The 18,806-nt window shown below is 39.7% G+C and overlaps 1 protein-coding gene across 1 annotated transcript in view; it reads left to right on the top strand.

Annotated features, from left to right (window-relative positions):
• The first annotated feature begins 2,577 nt into the window (after window positions 1-2,577).
• Window positions 2,578-18,806, top strand: part of LOC133446051 (E3 ubiquitin-protein ligase SH3RF3-like) — a 129,518-nt gene continuing 113,289 nt past the window's right edge. The window contains exon 1 of the mRNA XM_061723777.1: window positions 2,578-3,209. Within this exon, the coding sequence (XP_061579761.1) occupies window positions 2,820-3,209 (390 nt within the window). The 5' untranslated portion in view covers window positions 2,578-2,819. The remainder of the gene's footprint in view (window positions 3,210-18,806) is intronic.

Below are 18,806 nucleotides of genomic sequence, written 5' to 3'. Positions count from 1 at the left end.
ACAGTCCGGGCAGACAGTCATGGATAAAGCTATAGTATATTGTGTGTAATTAACTGTTTAGGGGGTAAAAATGTAAATCAAATGAAACAGAACACTAGTCCATTACAAAGACGGACTAGTGATTTATCCTGGGGGTAAAGTGCCTCCAGTCCTGTTCTCATATAGACTCCAGGTCAAAACACAGACCAGGACCATGCAGATACAGACACTGATTACATTGTGGTGAAAATAGTGTTGCCCTTTTCATTAGTTGTCATACTTTTGGATACTAAAATGTTAACAGATGGCTATAAGACTGACAAAAGTAGATGAATCAAATTAAACAAATCAGACAAAGTAGTGTGACACGCTTAGAAATTGAGTAACACGATTCAGTATCATGTAAAAGCACCAGAGGTCTTCAGTATATGTTGATCAGTCCAGTCATTTTTGCTTCACTTGTTAATATACATCAGTTTTTGCATTTGTTAAACACTGCAATATGGAGTTATACTCACAAATATCAAGTAGAATCTTTGTTGTGCCATCTCTGGACCCATCAGAGGCATCTGGGAAGGACTATTGCAGAATGGGAACTGCACTGCGGTCAAAAGAGTTAGTATTTCAGATCTGCTTTTGGAAGAAATGGAGGCCATCTGCTCCAGACCAAAGATAAAAAAGACAGTCTGTCTGACAGTGCAGTTGAGGCACCAAAACCATTTACAGAGAGTTTTATAACCAATTTCAGCTGAACAACACTAAAAAATCTCATTGGATGTGATGATAGATTTGCAGAAATGTGTTGTAAAGCTCAGACATTTATTGGTCCTTGTTCATTGCATGAAATTAGGCCTGTTTGGCATCCCATTGATTAAAAATGTTTACTTTAATTCCACCTACAAATGTACTACCAATCGTAGAAGAGCTAGTATTGCCCACCTACATAAAAATTTTTCATTTATTTATTTATCTAATTATATAATACATTGGTAAGTGTACGTATTCTTCGTTAGATATAGCTACCAGTATCAATATTGTTGATTCACCAGTGAGTCAAATTAAAATGGTGCTGTTTTTGAGTAATTATAAGAAAAAAGTGATCATCTTGTCTGCAGTCTCAATATTTTAGACCTACTGCCTTGTAAATTGGAGCCAAAGTCAGTTGTAGCTCCCCTAAGATGAGTTATAGATCAGTGAACGGCGATCGCCTCCAACTGAGAATGACTTTTCTGATGGTTTTACATTTAGATCACCTCTTATTTTCTGAAGACAAAGGCTATCGTAAATGCACGATGCCCTGTAGGCTATAATCCCAGGAGATAGTTTTCACTTAATTTTGAAAATGTAGAACTGCTATTACATGAGATGTCATGTCTGGGAATCCATAAGACATGATATACTGTGTCTGCACAGAACTACCACGGGCTCAGAAATGTCAGTTTAAAACAAATTTAAATAAATAAAAAAAGTGACCACAAGGTGTCGCCACCAACCACTTTTTCGCAAAGCCGACAGCCGACTGGTTAGTAATCAAAAGAATTGCTGTTCCTGTCACGCATCCGAGAAAACATACTAATTGTTGTCGTCACGTTTTTAAAAATAATAATTATCATATGCGTACATTGGTTTTATTTAATAAAAACTGTCTAAAATTGGAAAAAAAAAACTCGACCTGAATTAACTTTTGTCTCCTGAACAGGTCTGAATATTATGATTGATGAAGATGTAGCGTCCAGCTGCTGTAACGCGTTTTTGCTTGAGGTCGACACGGTGGAGCAGGTGACATGAGAGGAGCTGGAAATGTGGACATTTTTAAACGTAGACTAAAAACTCATGTCTTTGGTCTGGCTTTTATGTAGCATCACATTTTTATAGTTTTATTCTGTTTAACATTTTTTAAAGGTATCTGTTTTATTTATTTATCTATCTCTTATAATGTTTTTTTTATTTTTTTTTTGTGGACTGATTATTTTTTAGCCTTAATCCTTGAACTTTTATCTTTTTATAAATTTTATATATTCTATATTGTATGTCAGGGTGCATTGGTCTCCCAGTTTTTATTTATTTGTTTATTATGCTTATTTTTCAACCAAAATGTCAAAGCACCTTGTATTTCATGTACCTGGATGAAAGGTGCTATATAAATAAAATTTGATTGATTGATTGATGATGACAGGAGTGGCTTGACATCGTCGCCAGTGAAGGTGATTTATGGTCCCGCGTTACACCAACGCACGGCGACGCGCACACTACGCCGTACCCTACGGCGTAGGCTTTGCGTCGATTTAACGCAAAACCATAATTCAGGTTAATTTATGGTTCCGCGTTACACCAACGCAGACTTACTTACTTACTTACTAACCCTACGGCGTAGGCTACGCCGTAACCATACGGCGTAGGCTTTGCGTTGATTTAACGCGGAACCATAATTCAGGCTTTATCGTGCAGGTGCGAGGAGGAGGAGGGAAACTGCTGGGTGTTAATTACCGAGCAGCCGTGGATGTGGACATACGCCGCTTTCAGGGGGCTTTTTCTCTCTCCGGTTGTTTCTGCTTGGTGAAAACACAATGAGGATGATGATGAGGATGAGGAGGAGAGCGTGACCTCGCACAGCTTTTCTGAATCCGCACAGCTGCTGGAGACGCTGGTGGAGGAGGACAGGCGACGAGCAGAAACAAACACGGACGGAGAGAGAGGAAGAGAGAGGGGGAAAGAGGGTGAGAGGTTGCGGTGGGGACACCGTCGTGGCGCCGGGTCGCCTCCCGCAATGTCTCGGGTCCCCGGGTGGTGATTTCCAGCACGGTACGGGAGGAAAGGGGGAAACTCAAGTCCCAGTCCAGATGCTCGCCCTCTCCGCCGCAGACATGGACGAGTCCTCGTCGCTGCTGGACCTGCTGGAGTGCTCGGTGTGCCTGGAGCGGCTGGACACCACGGCCCGGGTGCTGCCGTGCCAGCACACCTTCTGCCGCCGCTGCCTGGAGAACATCGTCAGCTCCCGCAGCGAGCTGCGCTGCCCGGAGTGCCGCGTCCTGGTGGACTGCGGGGTGGACGAGCTGCCGGCCAACATCCTGCTGGTGCGCCTGCTGGACGGCATCAGGCAGCGGCCCCAGCGGGGGGGAGGAGGGGGCCGGCAGCCCCCGCTGCAGGGCTCCGGGATGGCCGGGATGTGCGCCTCCCCGCCGGGCACCGCGGTGCGGGAGCTGCCCGTGAACAGGAGCTCCCCCGTCAAGGTGCGTTCATTACTGTATCTACTCACACCCCCGAGAGTTTAATAACTTAACACTGCACAAACTCAAAATCTTACTAGGAATAGTTGTCTTATTTCTAGTTAAAATGTCTCATTTTTAGTCAAAAAATCTCATTACACTTAAAACAAGGCAAGGCAAGGCACACTGTTAACCCGAATAAGTTCACAGAATTTTTTGTGTAAGGCAAGGCAAATTTATTTATATAGCACAATTCAACACAAGGTAATTCAAAGTGACATTGACATTAAAAGCGGCAAGACATAATTAGACAGTAAATAATTCGACATAATTAGACAGTAAATAACAAATATGATTGAATAAGATGATAAGAAAAGAAGTAAAATAATAAAAAGCACAAGCTGTTAAAAATAAGGGCAGTAGAATACAGCAGGTAAGTTTAATTTAGGGGTACGCTTGAGTAAACAGTAATGTTTTTAGGCCTGATTTAAAGGAGCTGACAGTTGGAGCAGACCTCAGGTCTACAGGAAGTTTGTTCCACCGGTGAGGAGCAGAATAACTGAACGCTGCCTCACCTTGCTTGGTTCTGGTTCTTGGGAACCACAACAAACCAGATCCAAAAGACCTGTAACTGATTACACCAAAATATTTAAGTTATTTTTAAATGTTTTAAGTTTCCACAACTTAAAATTTTCAACTCATAATCTGTGGGAAATGCACTCAAAAATTGTAATATTCCTCAGCTCATAGTCTGTGGTCTGTTTGCCTTGCAAGGCAAAAGTACTTATAAAGCACATGTCACATGATGAGTAGCCTAATCAATGTGCTCAAATACATAAACAAACAAACAAAATTACAAGTTTACAATAACAGAAACGGACCAAAAGTATGACAAGAGGAAAAACAACAATAACGACCATAATTCCATATTAACAAAAGTGTGATCACCCAGCCAGCCATAGAGTTTACTCAAACGCCTGTGCAAAAAGGTAGGTTTCTAGTCTGCTTTTGAAAGAGGGCTGTTGGAGCAGACCTTAGTTCCTGTAGCAAGCAATTCCAGAGAGTGTAGTGACTGAAAGCTCCATGAGCAGATCTAGTGTTGATTCTAGGTATGATGAGAAGACTCTTATTTGATGATCTAAGGGATCTGTCCGGTATGTATTCAGTGAGCATGCAACCATGTAGGAGAGAGCTAAGCTGTTCATAGATTTAAAGACAATAAGAAGTACTTTAAAATCTACTCTTTGTTTAACAGGAAGCCAGTGAAGAGAAAACGAGAGTCATTACCAGAAAAATAACTTATTTGACAATTTTCACCTGTTTCAAGTAAATTTTTCTCTTAAAATAAGTAGAAAAATTTGCCAGAGAAGATTTATCTTCTCATTACAAGAAAAAAAATATTGTTCCACTGGCAGATTTTTCTACTTATTTCAAGTGAAAATCTACTTGAAACAGGTGAAAATTGTTGTTTTTTTCCAGTGATGAGTCTTGTTTTAAGTGTAATGAGAATTTTTTTTTTTTTTTTACTAAAATGAGACATTTTAACTAGAAATAAGACAAATATTCTTGTTAAGATTTTGAGTTTTTGCAGTGAATGGGATCCCTGTGCTCGGCTGCCCCTCGGAATAGTAGCAGCCAGGGATTTTGTAGAAAATCAATCAATCAAATTTTATTTGTATAGCACCTTTTATCCAGGTACATGAAATGCAAAGTGCTTAACATTTTTGATTGGAAAAATAAGCATAATAAATATAAAAACTGGGAGACCAGTGCACACTGACATACAATAGAGTTAATTAAAATGAAATAATGATAAAAGTTCAAGAATTAAGGCTAAACAATCAGTCCACAACAATAAAATATAATAATAATAATAATAAAAATACAAGAAATAGATAAATAAAACAAATGCCTCTAAAATATGTTAAACAGAATAAAACTATAAAATTTGATGCTACATAAAAGCCAGGCAAGTAAACACATTCCTAAATGTTCCGTTTTCTGCATTGCCAAGCTTTAGTATAGCTCCAAATTCCCAGCAAAACAAGTTCAGTGATCTCCAAATGAAATTGCATACAGTCCAATTCTGTCAAACTATATATCCATTCAGTTCATTCGTATTTAATTGGGTTCAGTTCATCCAGGCTACTACTACTACTACTGTCATTTCAGACGCTTTTATCCAAATCTGAGAGAACAACACAAGCACAAAATCACATTGGAAGGTATAGCTGGATAAGTGCTGGCCAGACTGCTGACAGTCCAGTTGGACACAGGTGCTGTCACGCCTTTTTATATAAGAAAGCTACTAAAAGGTGCGTGCAGCTTACTAGATGCAGAAGTTCTCCTTACAGAGATCGGACAGAGTTTGGCTGAGTCCAAATGGGAAACCCATATGATGCCACTTAATTTGAGAAAGAAATGTGAGAAAAACAACCCCCAAACATCCAGCTGAGGAGTCCAACAGATTGCATCAAATCCTGTCTCATCTACAGCAAGTACCCGGCAGCAGTGGGGAGTAAAAAGGCTCTGTTAACAGGAAACGACCTCCTGCAGAACCAGACTTTGAGCCATCTGTCCCACCCGGTTGGAGAGCTGGAAGACCGGGAAATAAGACACCAACAAACACAAAGAGATTAGTCAGGGGATAGCTGCCCACGAGAACTAAAGCAGAACAATGTAGATTGCAACAATAATAATAAGTACATACATGAAGATTAAAGAGAACAGAGTGAAACAAGAAGCCCAGGGCATCATGGGATGTCCTTCAGAAGTCTTGACCTACAGTAGCATAACTAAAGGGATAGATAGATAGATAGATAGATAGTTCAGTCCGATTATCAAGAGTGAAAGTTTTGAGCCAATGCTTGCTTGCAAATTTATAGGCTTAATATTGGATATTCATCAGAACAGTAATTGCTGAGTGGACTGTTTTTATTCAATTGGAATTAATAAGCACAATCAAACTGAAGGGTCCAATATGAAAAAAACATTGACAGAGAAAGAAAAGAATACATTTAACTGGACGAAAAAGCTGAGGTGCATTGTGGTGGCTCTACCAAGCTGGTACAGATGACGTTTATGGATATTTAAAGTAAACCAAGCTGGCGAGAGAAAAAGAGACCTACAGTTGTCTCCTCTTTTGCTCAAGTCCTGTAGATCCCAAGCTGCAGTGGTGTGAGGTCTTTCAGAGGAAGGAGAGTGGAGTCGTATTTACTTCCTGTGCAGTGTTTCCAATGCATCGTCTTCTGGCTGTGGGGTGTTAAAAATGTGACTGTATTGTGGCAGTGAGACACCACAGTGTGATACAGAGCTGAGCAAAAATGTCCATTGTCATTTTGCTTTCAACTGGAATCTTTCTTCTTTTTTTTTTCTTCTGTTGGAGGGGGGGGAATACAATTCTGCCGGGTGATAGAAATGTAGAACTACCTCGTCGAGTTGCAATTTTTTTTTTTTTTTCTTTTGATTTCTTAGACACACTTTTTATTCTAAATTGATGGTAGAAACACACCCCCTCGTGGTCCAATTAACTGTAATATCAAAAATCAACAGTTGATTATTTCAGCACTTGTAATATTTTGAATTTTAAGAAGCTGTTTGAACAGTCGGGCTCAAACAGTTGCACACTATGAAACATAAACAATGAACACTAATGTGTGATTTGTGGTCATTGTGCTTTGTTTTAGGATCCCATGGGAGTAGCACTCCACTGTGGACTTAACTTTTATTGCCACACATACTCACACACAAGTGTGTACGCATGCCTATAAGCGCCCCGCCCCCCCTTTTGCCTGCAATCCAGTAAACCCCTGCAGCCGCTTCGTCCATGTCTCCTCCAGGCACCCTTGGGATCGAGCGTTTATGATAAAAGTGTGGAATAATCTCCTCCCTGTGAGGTGGATGTGTGTGGTTTTTTTGCATGCATTCATATGTACATGGGTTTGCTTAGAAAGCGTGGGGGGGTGTTGCAAAAGGATTTCAGCTCATCTTTCAGTGAAACACTCGTGCAATACCACCACACATGCAGGGTAACCGAAGAAGTCAGTCAGATGAAACAGAGCACTTTATATAAGGTATTAAGGGTTGTAGATAAAGATGAATGTGTTGCCATGGAAAGGGAAGAGGTACCAGGCATGCTGAGTCAGCAGCAAGGCCAACCGTTCCCCCTGCAGCACTTTCTTAGCCTCCGATGCAAGAAATCTTTACTTCAACCAGTTAGTTTATCAAAACTGATCATTACTTTGTTTTCACCCTCTTTTTTAATTCTTAGAGGCAGATTATGCCACAAGAAACAATAAAAAGAATAGAATAATCTTAACTTGAATGATGGGATTGGACGGTTAAAGCTGTAGCAGTTTAAATGCTTTGCTTGTCCGATTATCAGTTGGGCAGTTTTTGTTGTGTGTGTTTGTATACGCAGTTGCACATGGGATCTGACACAATGTTTCCTTTTTCTTTCACATAACTGTGACGACTGTGATGCTGTTAATTCATATTTTATTCAAGTATTTTCCTCATCAAGGCAAAGCAAACATGCTGAAGGTATAAATCACTATGTTCAGCAAAGATGTTGTATATTTGTTACCTGGGAGGATTTTGTGTATTGTATGAGGCATGTGCATAGTGAGGGAGGAAAAACAAACAACAATACTCCAACCTTGCAAGTAAAAGCCAGGTGAGACTTGGAGTTGACGTGGGATACCGCCTGGCCAACCTAGTTACTGTCCAAAAATGTGCACCGTTTCATCAGTCTGGTGGGCTGTTCTTGGCCAAAAATGCCTTGCAGGAAAAGGTAGAAATGACAAGTGACTGAGGTACCAGGGTTGCCAAGGTGGAAGGAAATTACCTGTGAAATTCTGGAAACTTTCTGTTGGAAATTAGGCTGGAGAATTTTGGAATAATTCCAGTTTGGAATCAAATGATGTGTATGGCATTTTTATGTGGAATAAAACTGTAAAAGCCACCTGAGCTTGTACGATGCCATGCACAGATACAGTTAGCGAAATAGCTGAAATATGGCAGAGTGGTAAAAATATTTCACACTTGATGCTGGACAAATGAATAAAAATGGGCGACATGAATAGATAAAAAAAAATCTCAAACAAACTACAATGCATATGAGTGCTGTCCCTAATTTAAAACAGCCCCTGTGCTCTTAACAAGTGACAGTGGCAAGCTGTCTTCTTGGGGTGTTTCAGCCACATTGACAAGTTGCACCCAACATTTGACTTACCATTGATCATATATTCCAAAATTAATTGGATTTTCCTTGTCATGGGTCTAATCACAGCCCTTTTTATGAGAGACTACAGTTGTGCCATCGTTGTCGTCAAAGGAGAGCTGCTTTCTTCTTCTTGATTAAGAACTTAACAAAAGTGTACTCTCGTTTTGAGGGTGTGACTAGACTAGGAATATAACCAAACCTTAATTTAATTTGATCATCTGGACTCGGATGGTGTGGCGTCAACAGTCCTGGTGTAGTGTGCTGGACTTGAGAAGTGATCTGTGATGGAGGAAATTCAATATCATTCGGATTAACTGGTTGTTTAACCAAAATTAAGTTCCCCGTTATAGGCTAACCTGGACTTTAGTCAAATTCCCTGTGATAGGTTCCTTTGTCAGCATGCTCCAGTATCTGACAAAACTGATCTCCGGCAGCCGGGCTTTTCTTGAAGTCCCGGTAACCTATGCACTTGTTTGTCTGTTAACTTGATTCGATTGAGTATTAGGCGAAGATCCAGGAAGTTATTTAAATGTGGGATGTTTAATTCTTTGTCCCATTGTCTGCTGAAGTGCTGCATCCCTTTGTGCATACTGATCTAGGGCCTCAATTAACACATTTGAATGTGTTTAATTCATCACTGACAGAAACACATTTTGATGATCACGCAGCTCAAGTGGTAATGACTCCGCTCAGACTGCTTTCTAGCTCATGTTTTGGTTTCTGTGCTCACAGGAAAACCACTTCAAAGTGAGTTGTCATGCTGTTTTAGTCTGAGTCTTTGTACCGTATGTGATTCCTGAATATTGGCCTCGGTTGAATGAAACCACTGCATAGCAGTACAATTTATAAAAACCATGAAAACATTTGTTTTTATGGTACAGAAAGTGTATAAGGTTAATCTAGACCGTAGTGCAGGAATACTAACTAAATCTGAAGACACGGGAAAAATTCACCTGCCCTTTTCCAATCTGCTCAACATGCAAAGGTCTGTTTGATCAATGCAAGTTTGAAAAAGGGCAAATATTCATGATGGTATGTAACAGAAGCCATAAAATGTTGAAGCAACACAAGCAAAGACTGAGGTGGTTTCTAACTGGTGTCTGCCTTGGCAAGTGTTCATCTTCATGGAGTGCATTGTTGTTGTTTTTTCAGAGTGGGAGGCTTAAGGATTAGGTAGTTTCTATTTTACACCTCTATCCTAGATCCCTGTTTGGTATTCATAAAGCTGATCTATTTGTATCCACATCCATCTGTCAGTGATAGATTTAGCCTGAGAGTGAATTAAGTTAGGACTATGCCAAATGGGGTTGGAACATTTTAGTTTTTTTATGCCTTAGGGCTGCAACTAACGAATTTCCTGATGGTCAACTAGACATCGACTATTGAAACGATTAATCGGATTATGCATCTCATAATTAAATGTCTCCTATTTAGCTCTCTGCTTTTAAATTTTGCATGAGGTTGTTTATATGCTAATTAAAAATAAAAGTCAACAACGATGGACACTCAAATTCATTCAAAAAAACATCTTTGCTAGCAGTCGCTGTGGCGTTGCATCAGCAGCAGCCGTATTATTTACCAGTCGCTGTATTCCATTGGGTTTGTGTATTTCTCAGCAGAGATAGGAATAGAGGGAGATGCCTCACTCTGTGGAAGAACATGCATGGTGATAATAGCAGCTTATTGTGCAAATGCAATTCTCAGCAGAGACGGGAAGGAGGATGATTTTCTGATTCTCTGAAATGTTCTTTTTGCCGACAAAAGTCAACAATTAAATTTGTTGGCGACTATTTTTATCGAATTTTGCTAACAATGTTGACTAATCGTTGCACCCCTAATATGCGTCTGACGTCAGAAAAAGGTTTTTTGAAGCTTTTTGAGACTCAGTGTAAGTCTTATAAAATGTGTGATGTTCTAAAGCAGAGGCAGCAGCAAACCCATCAGCTCATAGGGGAATGTAGTGATTGGTTCCTGAATTTCGACTCAATTTTATCAAATCATCATCAAACAAAGCTTGTAAGTACTACTGGGTAGTTTTTCAGCAGCTTGATTTTTGCTTGGCCAGTTTTCATCAAAGCAATGTGTTGCAAAGCTCCAAACCTTTGATGTTTTCCCCTTCCTGTATTTACCTGGTTGACATGGTAACACACAAGGTTACCATGGCAACAAAATGCTACAATGACGCCACGTGCTTTCATCTCCAGAGGGAGAGATTGCTTTGCCCTGTCATTGCAAAGGATTAGGTAGGTGTTGCAAAGCGGAAATCTAGTTGTCTACTGCTGGTCTGTGTAATGTTGCTTTGAACCTGTTTCTTTTGTAGTACAGTTCACTGAACACAATGCACAAACAGACACACAGGTGTAACTTTAACCTTATTCTACCTTAAGGCCAGAGATGTATTAAGAAATGGCTTAATTTGCTGAGATAAAGTTACCTCAAATGTTCCTTCTATCCTAAAATACAAACTTAACATTTAAAACCCAACCTCTCAAATGCAGAGATGCAAATTCAAGCACTAGCTCTGTTGCAAAATCACTTCTCCTCATCCTGCACGGATGTAAACACACATTTATGCACATCAGTGCTTTTTCATTCACTTTCATTAGTGCTGATCTTTGCAGTAAACACCCACCACGTAGTCATTACCTTCACATTATCCCTAAACTCTATAAATATTGAGCTGGCACATGGTCACAGACAGGTAAACAGAGACGCACACAGTTTATCTTGTGAATTCTTTGAGTTCTATCTTTTTTTGGACAAATCTCTCTGTCCTTGCATGTGTTCAAAACAGTTTGTTATGTGAGCACGCACTTGGATAAACACATCCTTTTCCTCTGTTGGTCTTAACTAATTTCTTTCCATCTGTCTTTCACTTTTTCCCACGTCAAGAGAATGTTTTTAATTTCAGTGTGACCACATAATGAACCCACCGTCCTCTCTCGCTCACACGCAAACATTTATGTGTGCACTGCCAGTTACGAACTATGCTCCTGGGAGATCTTTGAATCGTGTGTGTGTGTGTGTGTGTGGCTTGTACTTTATATTCATCTGTTTCTATGTTTGTGTGCGTTTACTAGTCTTGCACAACTTCTGGAATTTGGATGATTCCCAATGAAGCTGACCAACAAAGATATTTAGCTCTATTTTATGAGCGGCATAATAAAATTTGGTTTTCAATAGATTCATTGTGTGTTTTAAGTAGTTTTAAAAAGTGATGCAGAGATCTGATATTTGCTTGCTGTAAAACTGCAAGTATCGGACTCCTGTAAAACCAACAGATTATCTCAGTGATCAACTTGAGTTTACGTACGTACAGATATGGCGTTAAATTGCATAATAGATTGATTGATGGAGGCAGGTTATTGGATGAAGACCACTTGTACCCTGTGAGAAGGAATATTGACTTAGTTTGTGTTCGTTTTAGTTCAATGTTTGGTGTGTGACGGCTGTTGAGGCCTAAACAAACTTCAGAGCTTGACTGTTATTCCTGCGGATGTAACCAGGGGCATAAATACACACATGAATGTGCACACATACACATAATGGGTTAAAGGTCAGACCCCTCGATCCCATTCTTTTGGTTCCTGTGGAAACAGGGGGGTGAGAAGTCATTGGCATCAGTGATGCATGCCAAATAAAGTATACATTCAGTATTTTATACCGTGTATGTAAAACTTAACAATGGAAAGAGGGTGTTCTTTTAGTTTTTCACATAACTGTATATCTAAATCTTTACATCCCATTTAAGAAGTTCCGTTTTTTTGATTAATAGTGGGCGCCAGGACATTTCCTCATTCAAAAGTGAATCAAATGCAGGATCACGTTGAGTATAACTGAGTGAAAGTGATGCATTCAAACTTGTACACGCCCCGGAGCAGTGAGATGAAGAGCAGATTTCTGATTAGTCTCGCTCGGACTGTGGCGAATGTGAATATCATGTTTACAAAAATTAAAATAAAAGTATCATAGATGACAGGAGGCCACCATTATTCATGCCTTTTTTCTGTGTTGCAACGGCTTTACAATAAGATCAAAAATCCTGTTTGATGTGGGAAGGCATTCATGTGCCGTTTCCTGGTTGAGAAAAGCACCGCTTCTGCTGGCATCGCGTTACATGGCTTCTGGCCTATAAAACTGGCAGCAATTAAAACCAAATCAGTTACCTCCTGCCACCATCAGGGACTGTTGATGTGTAAAATTAATCCAAGCACTTTAAGAACAGTCTGCCAATGTTGCAAAAAGTATTGCGAGTCACAGTTTGCCACAGCTGGTAGTTTTACTTTGGGGCAATGACTCTCCTGGTTCTTAAAGCAGCGTGCAGTGTAATGCATGTAAAATAATAAATGATCCTCTACGACTGATGTGCTTAAAAAAATGGAACAGTTCTCTTGGGGAAAGGATTCATAGAAGCACAAGGTGGTTCTTTAGGTATCTGTGCAGCCGTTTGTTTGTATGTGTGTAGATGCAGACTTAAGTGTTTAATATATTGTTAAAATAGTTCATTTCCGTCATGGTTTCTTACAAAAAATGCCTCCCCCACAGCACCCTCATCTTTCTCTGATATAAAGAGATGTTGAAATGCACCCACCACCTACTTTATATTTGGCAGGAAGTAGACTCTTGGCTAGAGCATAGTAGAAATATCGACACGCGCGCGTGCACACATCTAAAGAGAATTTAGAAACATGGCAGTGAATGCAGGTCATCTTTTTCATCAACCTTCTGTTCACTCTCATAACTCTGGACTTCACTTCATCACCAGTTGCGATGATAATCTTTATGAAATTATATCTCTGCCTCATTTTTTCATGGCCAACACTAACTCTTCCCCACCTCCTCATTTCCTATTCCTGTGTTTTCTTTTTTTTTTTTTTTTTTTTTTTAAATTTACAACAAGGTTAATCATAAATTTGATAAAAAAAATCTCCACATTATTGCCAGCTTTATCAAGTTTTTTTCTTTTTTTTTTTTTTTCCCAAAAAAGCATTTTGTATTCAATTTGGTAACATGTTGACAATTCATTGATAAATGCTAGCGGTGAAGAATATTGCCAGAATAACAGCACATGTGGGGCTGCAGTGATTAGTTGACAAAATTCAGTTGCATTGATTTTTATGAAAATTTATCAGGAAGTATCAGTGTCAACAATGAAATAATCCAGTTATAATGGCTTCCATCGTCGTTGGTGATAGCTGCATACAGCCCCTGAAGAAGAAAATGGAAACAACGGTTATATGGCGGGAGAGAATACAGACAATCAGGGTTTAAGAAAAAAAAAGGCTTTAACAAAACAAGTGAAATACATCCGTGACATAGATCTGTCATTTCACACCAGTATTATAGTAAATCTGCTTATTGAAAAATAATCTAAAGATTAGTCGATTACCCAAAATAAACTACTTGCAAGCCTTTCTGCCAGGGCTGTAATGGATCACAGATGATCTGTGAAACGTCCTGCGTAACAATCTGATCCGCAGCACGCCATGTGGGAAGTGGACTGATTATTTGTTTGTTTGTTCTTTTTTCTGACTAAATAACGAGGAAGTTTGGCGAAGTAGTGTAGACTGTGAGTGGGAGTGGCGAACAACTTCGCTGTCAACGACGGTTCAGATCAATTTAGAGTTGTTTTGATACAGATACTAATAGTGGAAATACTTGCCAATACTGAAAATAAGTGTGTTGGGAGGGTTAGGTGAGTGTTTACTGTACGTCTATGCATGTTCACGTGTCAAATTGTACATAGCTGATGGACTTTAAATTTAATTCTTGGATTTCTTATTTTTAATAGACTTTGTTTGATGTAAATTGAAAAAAAATAATTGCTTAATTATAATTAGAATAAAAAAAGAACACAGGTATTGACCAATACCCATTTATTTAACTTTGCATGCTTTGTCTGGAGAGTGCCTGGGCGTGACTTTGTTGTGAATCGGCTCGATTAAAGTGAATTGAATTAAACCTCCGATTTTCCTTCCTTACTTCTGTCGGGTCAGCGGAGCAGCTGCAGCTCGGCTGTAAGCTGCATAGCTGAACCAACATTCTCAGGCTAGGTCACACTAGCATTTCACCATCGCGTCGGGAAAGACCTATGTCTACTCTACACCATCTTAAATGTGGCCGTTTACACTTTCGTTAAAGCTTGTTTGCTTTTTGTTATCGTCCGGGGATAGTTGTGTGATTAAAGTCTTGGTGAGTCAGAGGATTTGCAGCCACCTAGAAGAGGAAGTAAGGTGAAGAGAATGTGTGCAGCTTTTGAAAGGACTTTGCTTTGTCCATCAACGTAGACTGGAACCCCAACATTTACAAGCCGAAACATGGTCGGCAACAGATTTTTCAGTTTCGAGCATCAAAACTTTTCGGGGTAGTGTGGAAGTCAGGCATACTGTAACAAAAGTTTTACATTTTAAAATGAATCCATACTAGTTTGGTTGTGCCACCAGTCATGCACATAAGAGCAGCTTAATATCAAACATCTCATTTGTAAAGTCTGTCACAGCTTGTAGTCAAAATGCACATTATTTTGTAACTCATTCAGCAGTCTGATAAGAGAAAAGGGGATAAAACGTAATTAAGTACAGCTTTACTACGAATTAAGTGATAGCACAGTGCAGAATAAGAGCAATGTTGACCGCTGACACTGTTGGAACATGGTTAGAATGCAAATACTTGGTGCTATTATCAGTATGACAGCTGATATTCATAGAAAACACCAAGATATATTTTATGCTGTCATTCTGTTAGAAAGTGGTTTGGTATAATTACTTTGGCCACGTCACCCAGCCGTGTGCGAGCAACAGAAATATTGATATTTTGAAAAGTTAAGTATCATACACTTAATCACAGAGCGGAAGAGCGGAGGCGTTAAAAAGCCAAGCGCATAACAGGATTATGTTGGAGACCAGAGTAATGGTAAGTTCTAATTTCAATTTCCTCCCTTGACTGAGGATAAATGGTGGTTTTCTTCTCAAATGTGTGCTGCATGCATATCGATATCGGTTATTTCAGGACATGGAGATCCAGAGCTTTTCATGGCTGCGGTGCAGCTGTGATCAGCTTTCTGCTCTGTTGTGCGCCGCTTTGTGTGTGTACATGTTTGAACTAGCATATATACATTGGATGCTAAGTAGACAGATGGAGGTGTGTGTGTGTGTGTGTGTGTGTGTGTGTGTGTGTGTGTGTGTGTGTGTGTGTGTGTGTGTGTGTGTGTGTTCAATGTGTGTGTGTGCGTGTGTTCAAACACCATCTTTCGTTTTGTGCGTACTGTAGAAAGAATGACCTAAATTAGAAATAATCAAAAAGATAAAAACAAACCTGAAAGGGAAGGTGGTGAGAAAAATAACAACTTTGTGTGGAGACGTTAAGCTGACTGCTATTTTTCCAGTCACCACGTCGTCTTATTGCTTTACAGACAAACAGATTTGACATTTAACTTGCTCATTCTTGCTTAAAAGTCACTTCATGAAACGGAGGAATGAAAATTGAAAAAGAGAAAGAAGATGAGACCTATCAACAGAGACAAGTTACCATGGCAACATCCACAGATCAGTCTGAAGCTCAGATTTACATCACTTTTTTTATGTAATTCTAGTCTGTTCTTGAGAAATTAGGTACCAGTTGTTGTTTAACGTTTTTGCTTGCCGTAGTGAAAACCATTTTGACGATTTGTACTCAGGATACACACATTTTAAGTGGAATTTCAATGGGATTTCATGTCTAAATCCTCCTCAGACCAGTTGGCTGTATAAACATTGAATGTAAAGGCTGAAACATATCTGATTCAGTCCTTTTTTTTTGTCATGTTCAGAGACTGTTTGGATTTTATTTTCTCAAGAGGTGTTTCAACTCCTTACTGTGTCAGAATATGAGAATGCCACAGAACATGTGAGAGACTCCATGGGAATCACAGAACGGTTGCCCAGGTTGGGAAGAAGATGTTTTTGAAAGTAAATGTATTTGTTTTGCACTCAGTGTTCATAAATTCCACCTGCTGATAGCAGTTTAGCATCCATTCTCTGTGTGAGCATCACAAGTACAACAGCACAACTGAACACAACAACAATGGTTCTGTGTTCAGCTTCCTTTGGTCTGAAAATAGAGGATTTTTTTTTTCCCACATCACAGTTGGCTGTTGATGACTCAACTTTCATCATACCTCCATTCTCTTTGTTGCATTTTTATACCATATTTTATTACAAAAAATGTCATTGCTACTGGGATATTGATTTTTTTATTTTTTGCCAAGCACTAAAATTATACCCGAGTCCATAAAACCTGGGAGAAATGGCAAATCTGCCAGCACTCTTGATTTTACAAGCATGCCACCCCACAAACTATAAAAGCAATGGCTATCAATGCAAAAAAATAATCAATTCTTTCAATTCTTCTGAAGTACTCCAGACCTGATTGCAACAAGCAGCCTCCTGTGTCATCAGCAAGAGACATTTCAGTGCTATTCACTCTTTTCACCTGGGAAAAAAACCACACTTAAGAAACACTGTTGGTCAGTGTTCTTACTGCATTACCAAACATGATGTCAGTGAAATGAGTCATTTCAAATGAGGAGAAAAAAGGGTGTGATGGCAGTCAAGCACATTTCTTTTCAAGGTGAAGAAGCTTTGGAGGTTTTTTTTTATGGGTTTAGCTTGAAATTGTGGAATATAGTTGAGACCTGACTCCTATAACAAAGGCCCTGTCAGTGCCTTTTTTTTATACTGTATGTATTTCTTCTCCTTCAACAACACTGTTTTTTGGGTTTATCTGTTTGTGATTGTGTGTTTTTTGTTGGTATGTGCATCAGGGGATTTTTCTGTGTGTGTACAAGTTCATCTCTGTTTTAGGAAACTTCAGCTCCGTCATCCCCTCTCCCCGCCTTATTTTCAGCGGGAGAGATAAAGATGATGCAATCGTGCTTTTGTTAAGCACTTCTGGAATCAAAGGCATCCATCTTTAATCCTTTTTCCTCTCGTGTCTCACAGCACGCCAAAAGAAGTAATATACTGGCCTAAAGGCTGCCCTTATTCTGAGTGGGAAAGAATATCAGACATATGTCTTGCTTTCAAACGTGACACTAGAACAAACATAAATGAAACTGTAATGCACAACATAAAAAAATATTGATCAAGTATTGCCAAACACAGATTCCACTATTTCAGACGGATTTTTGAACATTGTCTATTATTTATGTGTCCAAACAAGACAATGATGCCTCCACAATAGATTAGCGTTTCCCTCTCACACAGTGATTTATTTATGGTGGCCAGCCACGGTATTTTATTTCAGGAGCTCACTTGCTTGCCAACCAATAAACCCTGGCCCTTCCCCTCTCATTTCTGCACCATCTGCCTGTTCAGATTGGTGTTGTGGCAGTCCTTGATGGCTTTCAGATCTACGGTGAATCTCTTGTCTCATGGACAGCAGCTGTTGATCGTGGCCCCTCCTGCCAGAACCTGCAGCACACAAAGTAGAGTGGAGTAAGGACCACCACCACACGTACTAGCCGACTGAAATAATGGTCAGTGGAGCATCTCATAATCAGGGTCAAATCCATTTTTAAAGTGTTGTGTGTGTGTGTGTGTAGTTCTGGGAAAAATAAATTCCAACCTCTGTGTATAAGGCTTTATGCATCAGGACATAAAATAATGATCTTTCTTCCCTCATCTTCGGATAAGGTGAATAACATAGTATAGACTGAGCCAAGATGCAGAAGCAATGTATGAAAAAACTAAGTACACGAGTAATGTTTTCATAGGACGTAAGAGGGGAGGTGGCATTGAGGTGCTGCTAATCTGGAACATGGTGTATTAACTTATTTTGCTGCAAGACTTCTGCATCAACTTTCTTTGAAGAACACAAGACCAAAGTGGAGTTGGTTGACCATAACACTGTTTGTTTTTGGCAAAGCAACCATGGCATATCAGGACCAACACCTCATACCAGCTGGCCAGTTTTGCAGCCTCGTGATCTGGAGTCCTTGCAGTTATTGTGTTATTCATGAACTTCTCCGTCTACCCGAGTATAGAGTATTTTATAAAGTATTCAAATGTGATGCCACCTGTAAAGCACTAAAATATTACAACAGTATTGCCTAACTTGAACCGTTACTTGGTGCTCTCCCTGCATGCTGGGACTCTATTCTCCTGTTTATCGCAGCTATCTCTGTTATCTGCTCTCTCTCTGCTGTTGCCCTAATCTGCTGTCTTTTGACTAATGCTTGTGAACTCGAGGGGAGACTTCCAGAGAATGATTGCAGCCACTTCCCCAATCAGCTCTCCATTTGTTCTCTTTATCTTTCCTCAGAGAGCTGGATGAAGTCCAGAGTCATCCCTGACTTGCCCTGTCCAGTCCTGCAAGCTCCATTAAAACACCAGTGGTCATCATTTTGCTCTTTGGTAAAC

Source organism: Cololabis saira, chromosome 6 (genome assembly GCF_033807715.1).
Source record: "Cololabis saira isolate AMF1-May2022 chromosome 6, fColSai1.1, whole genome shotgun sequence".
NCBI classification, from domain to species: Eukaryota; Metazoa; Chordata; class Actinopteri; order Beloniformes; family Belonidae; genus Cololabis; species Cololabis saira.
Note: the sequence above shows the minus strand (reverse complement) of the source record. Positions and strands in the feature narration are given on the sequence as shown.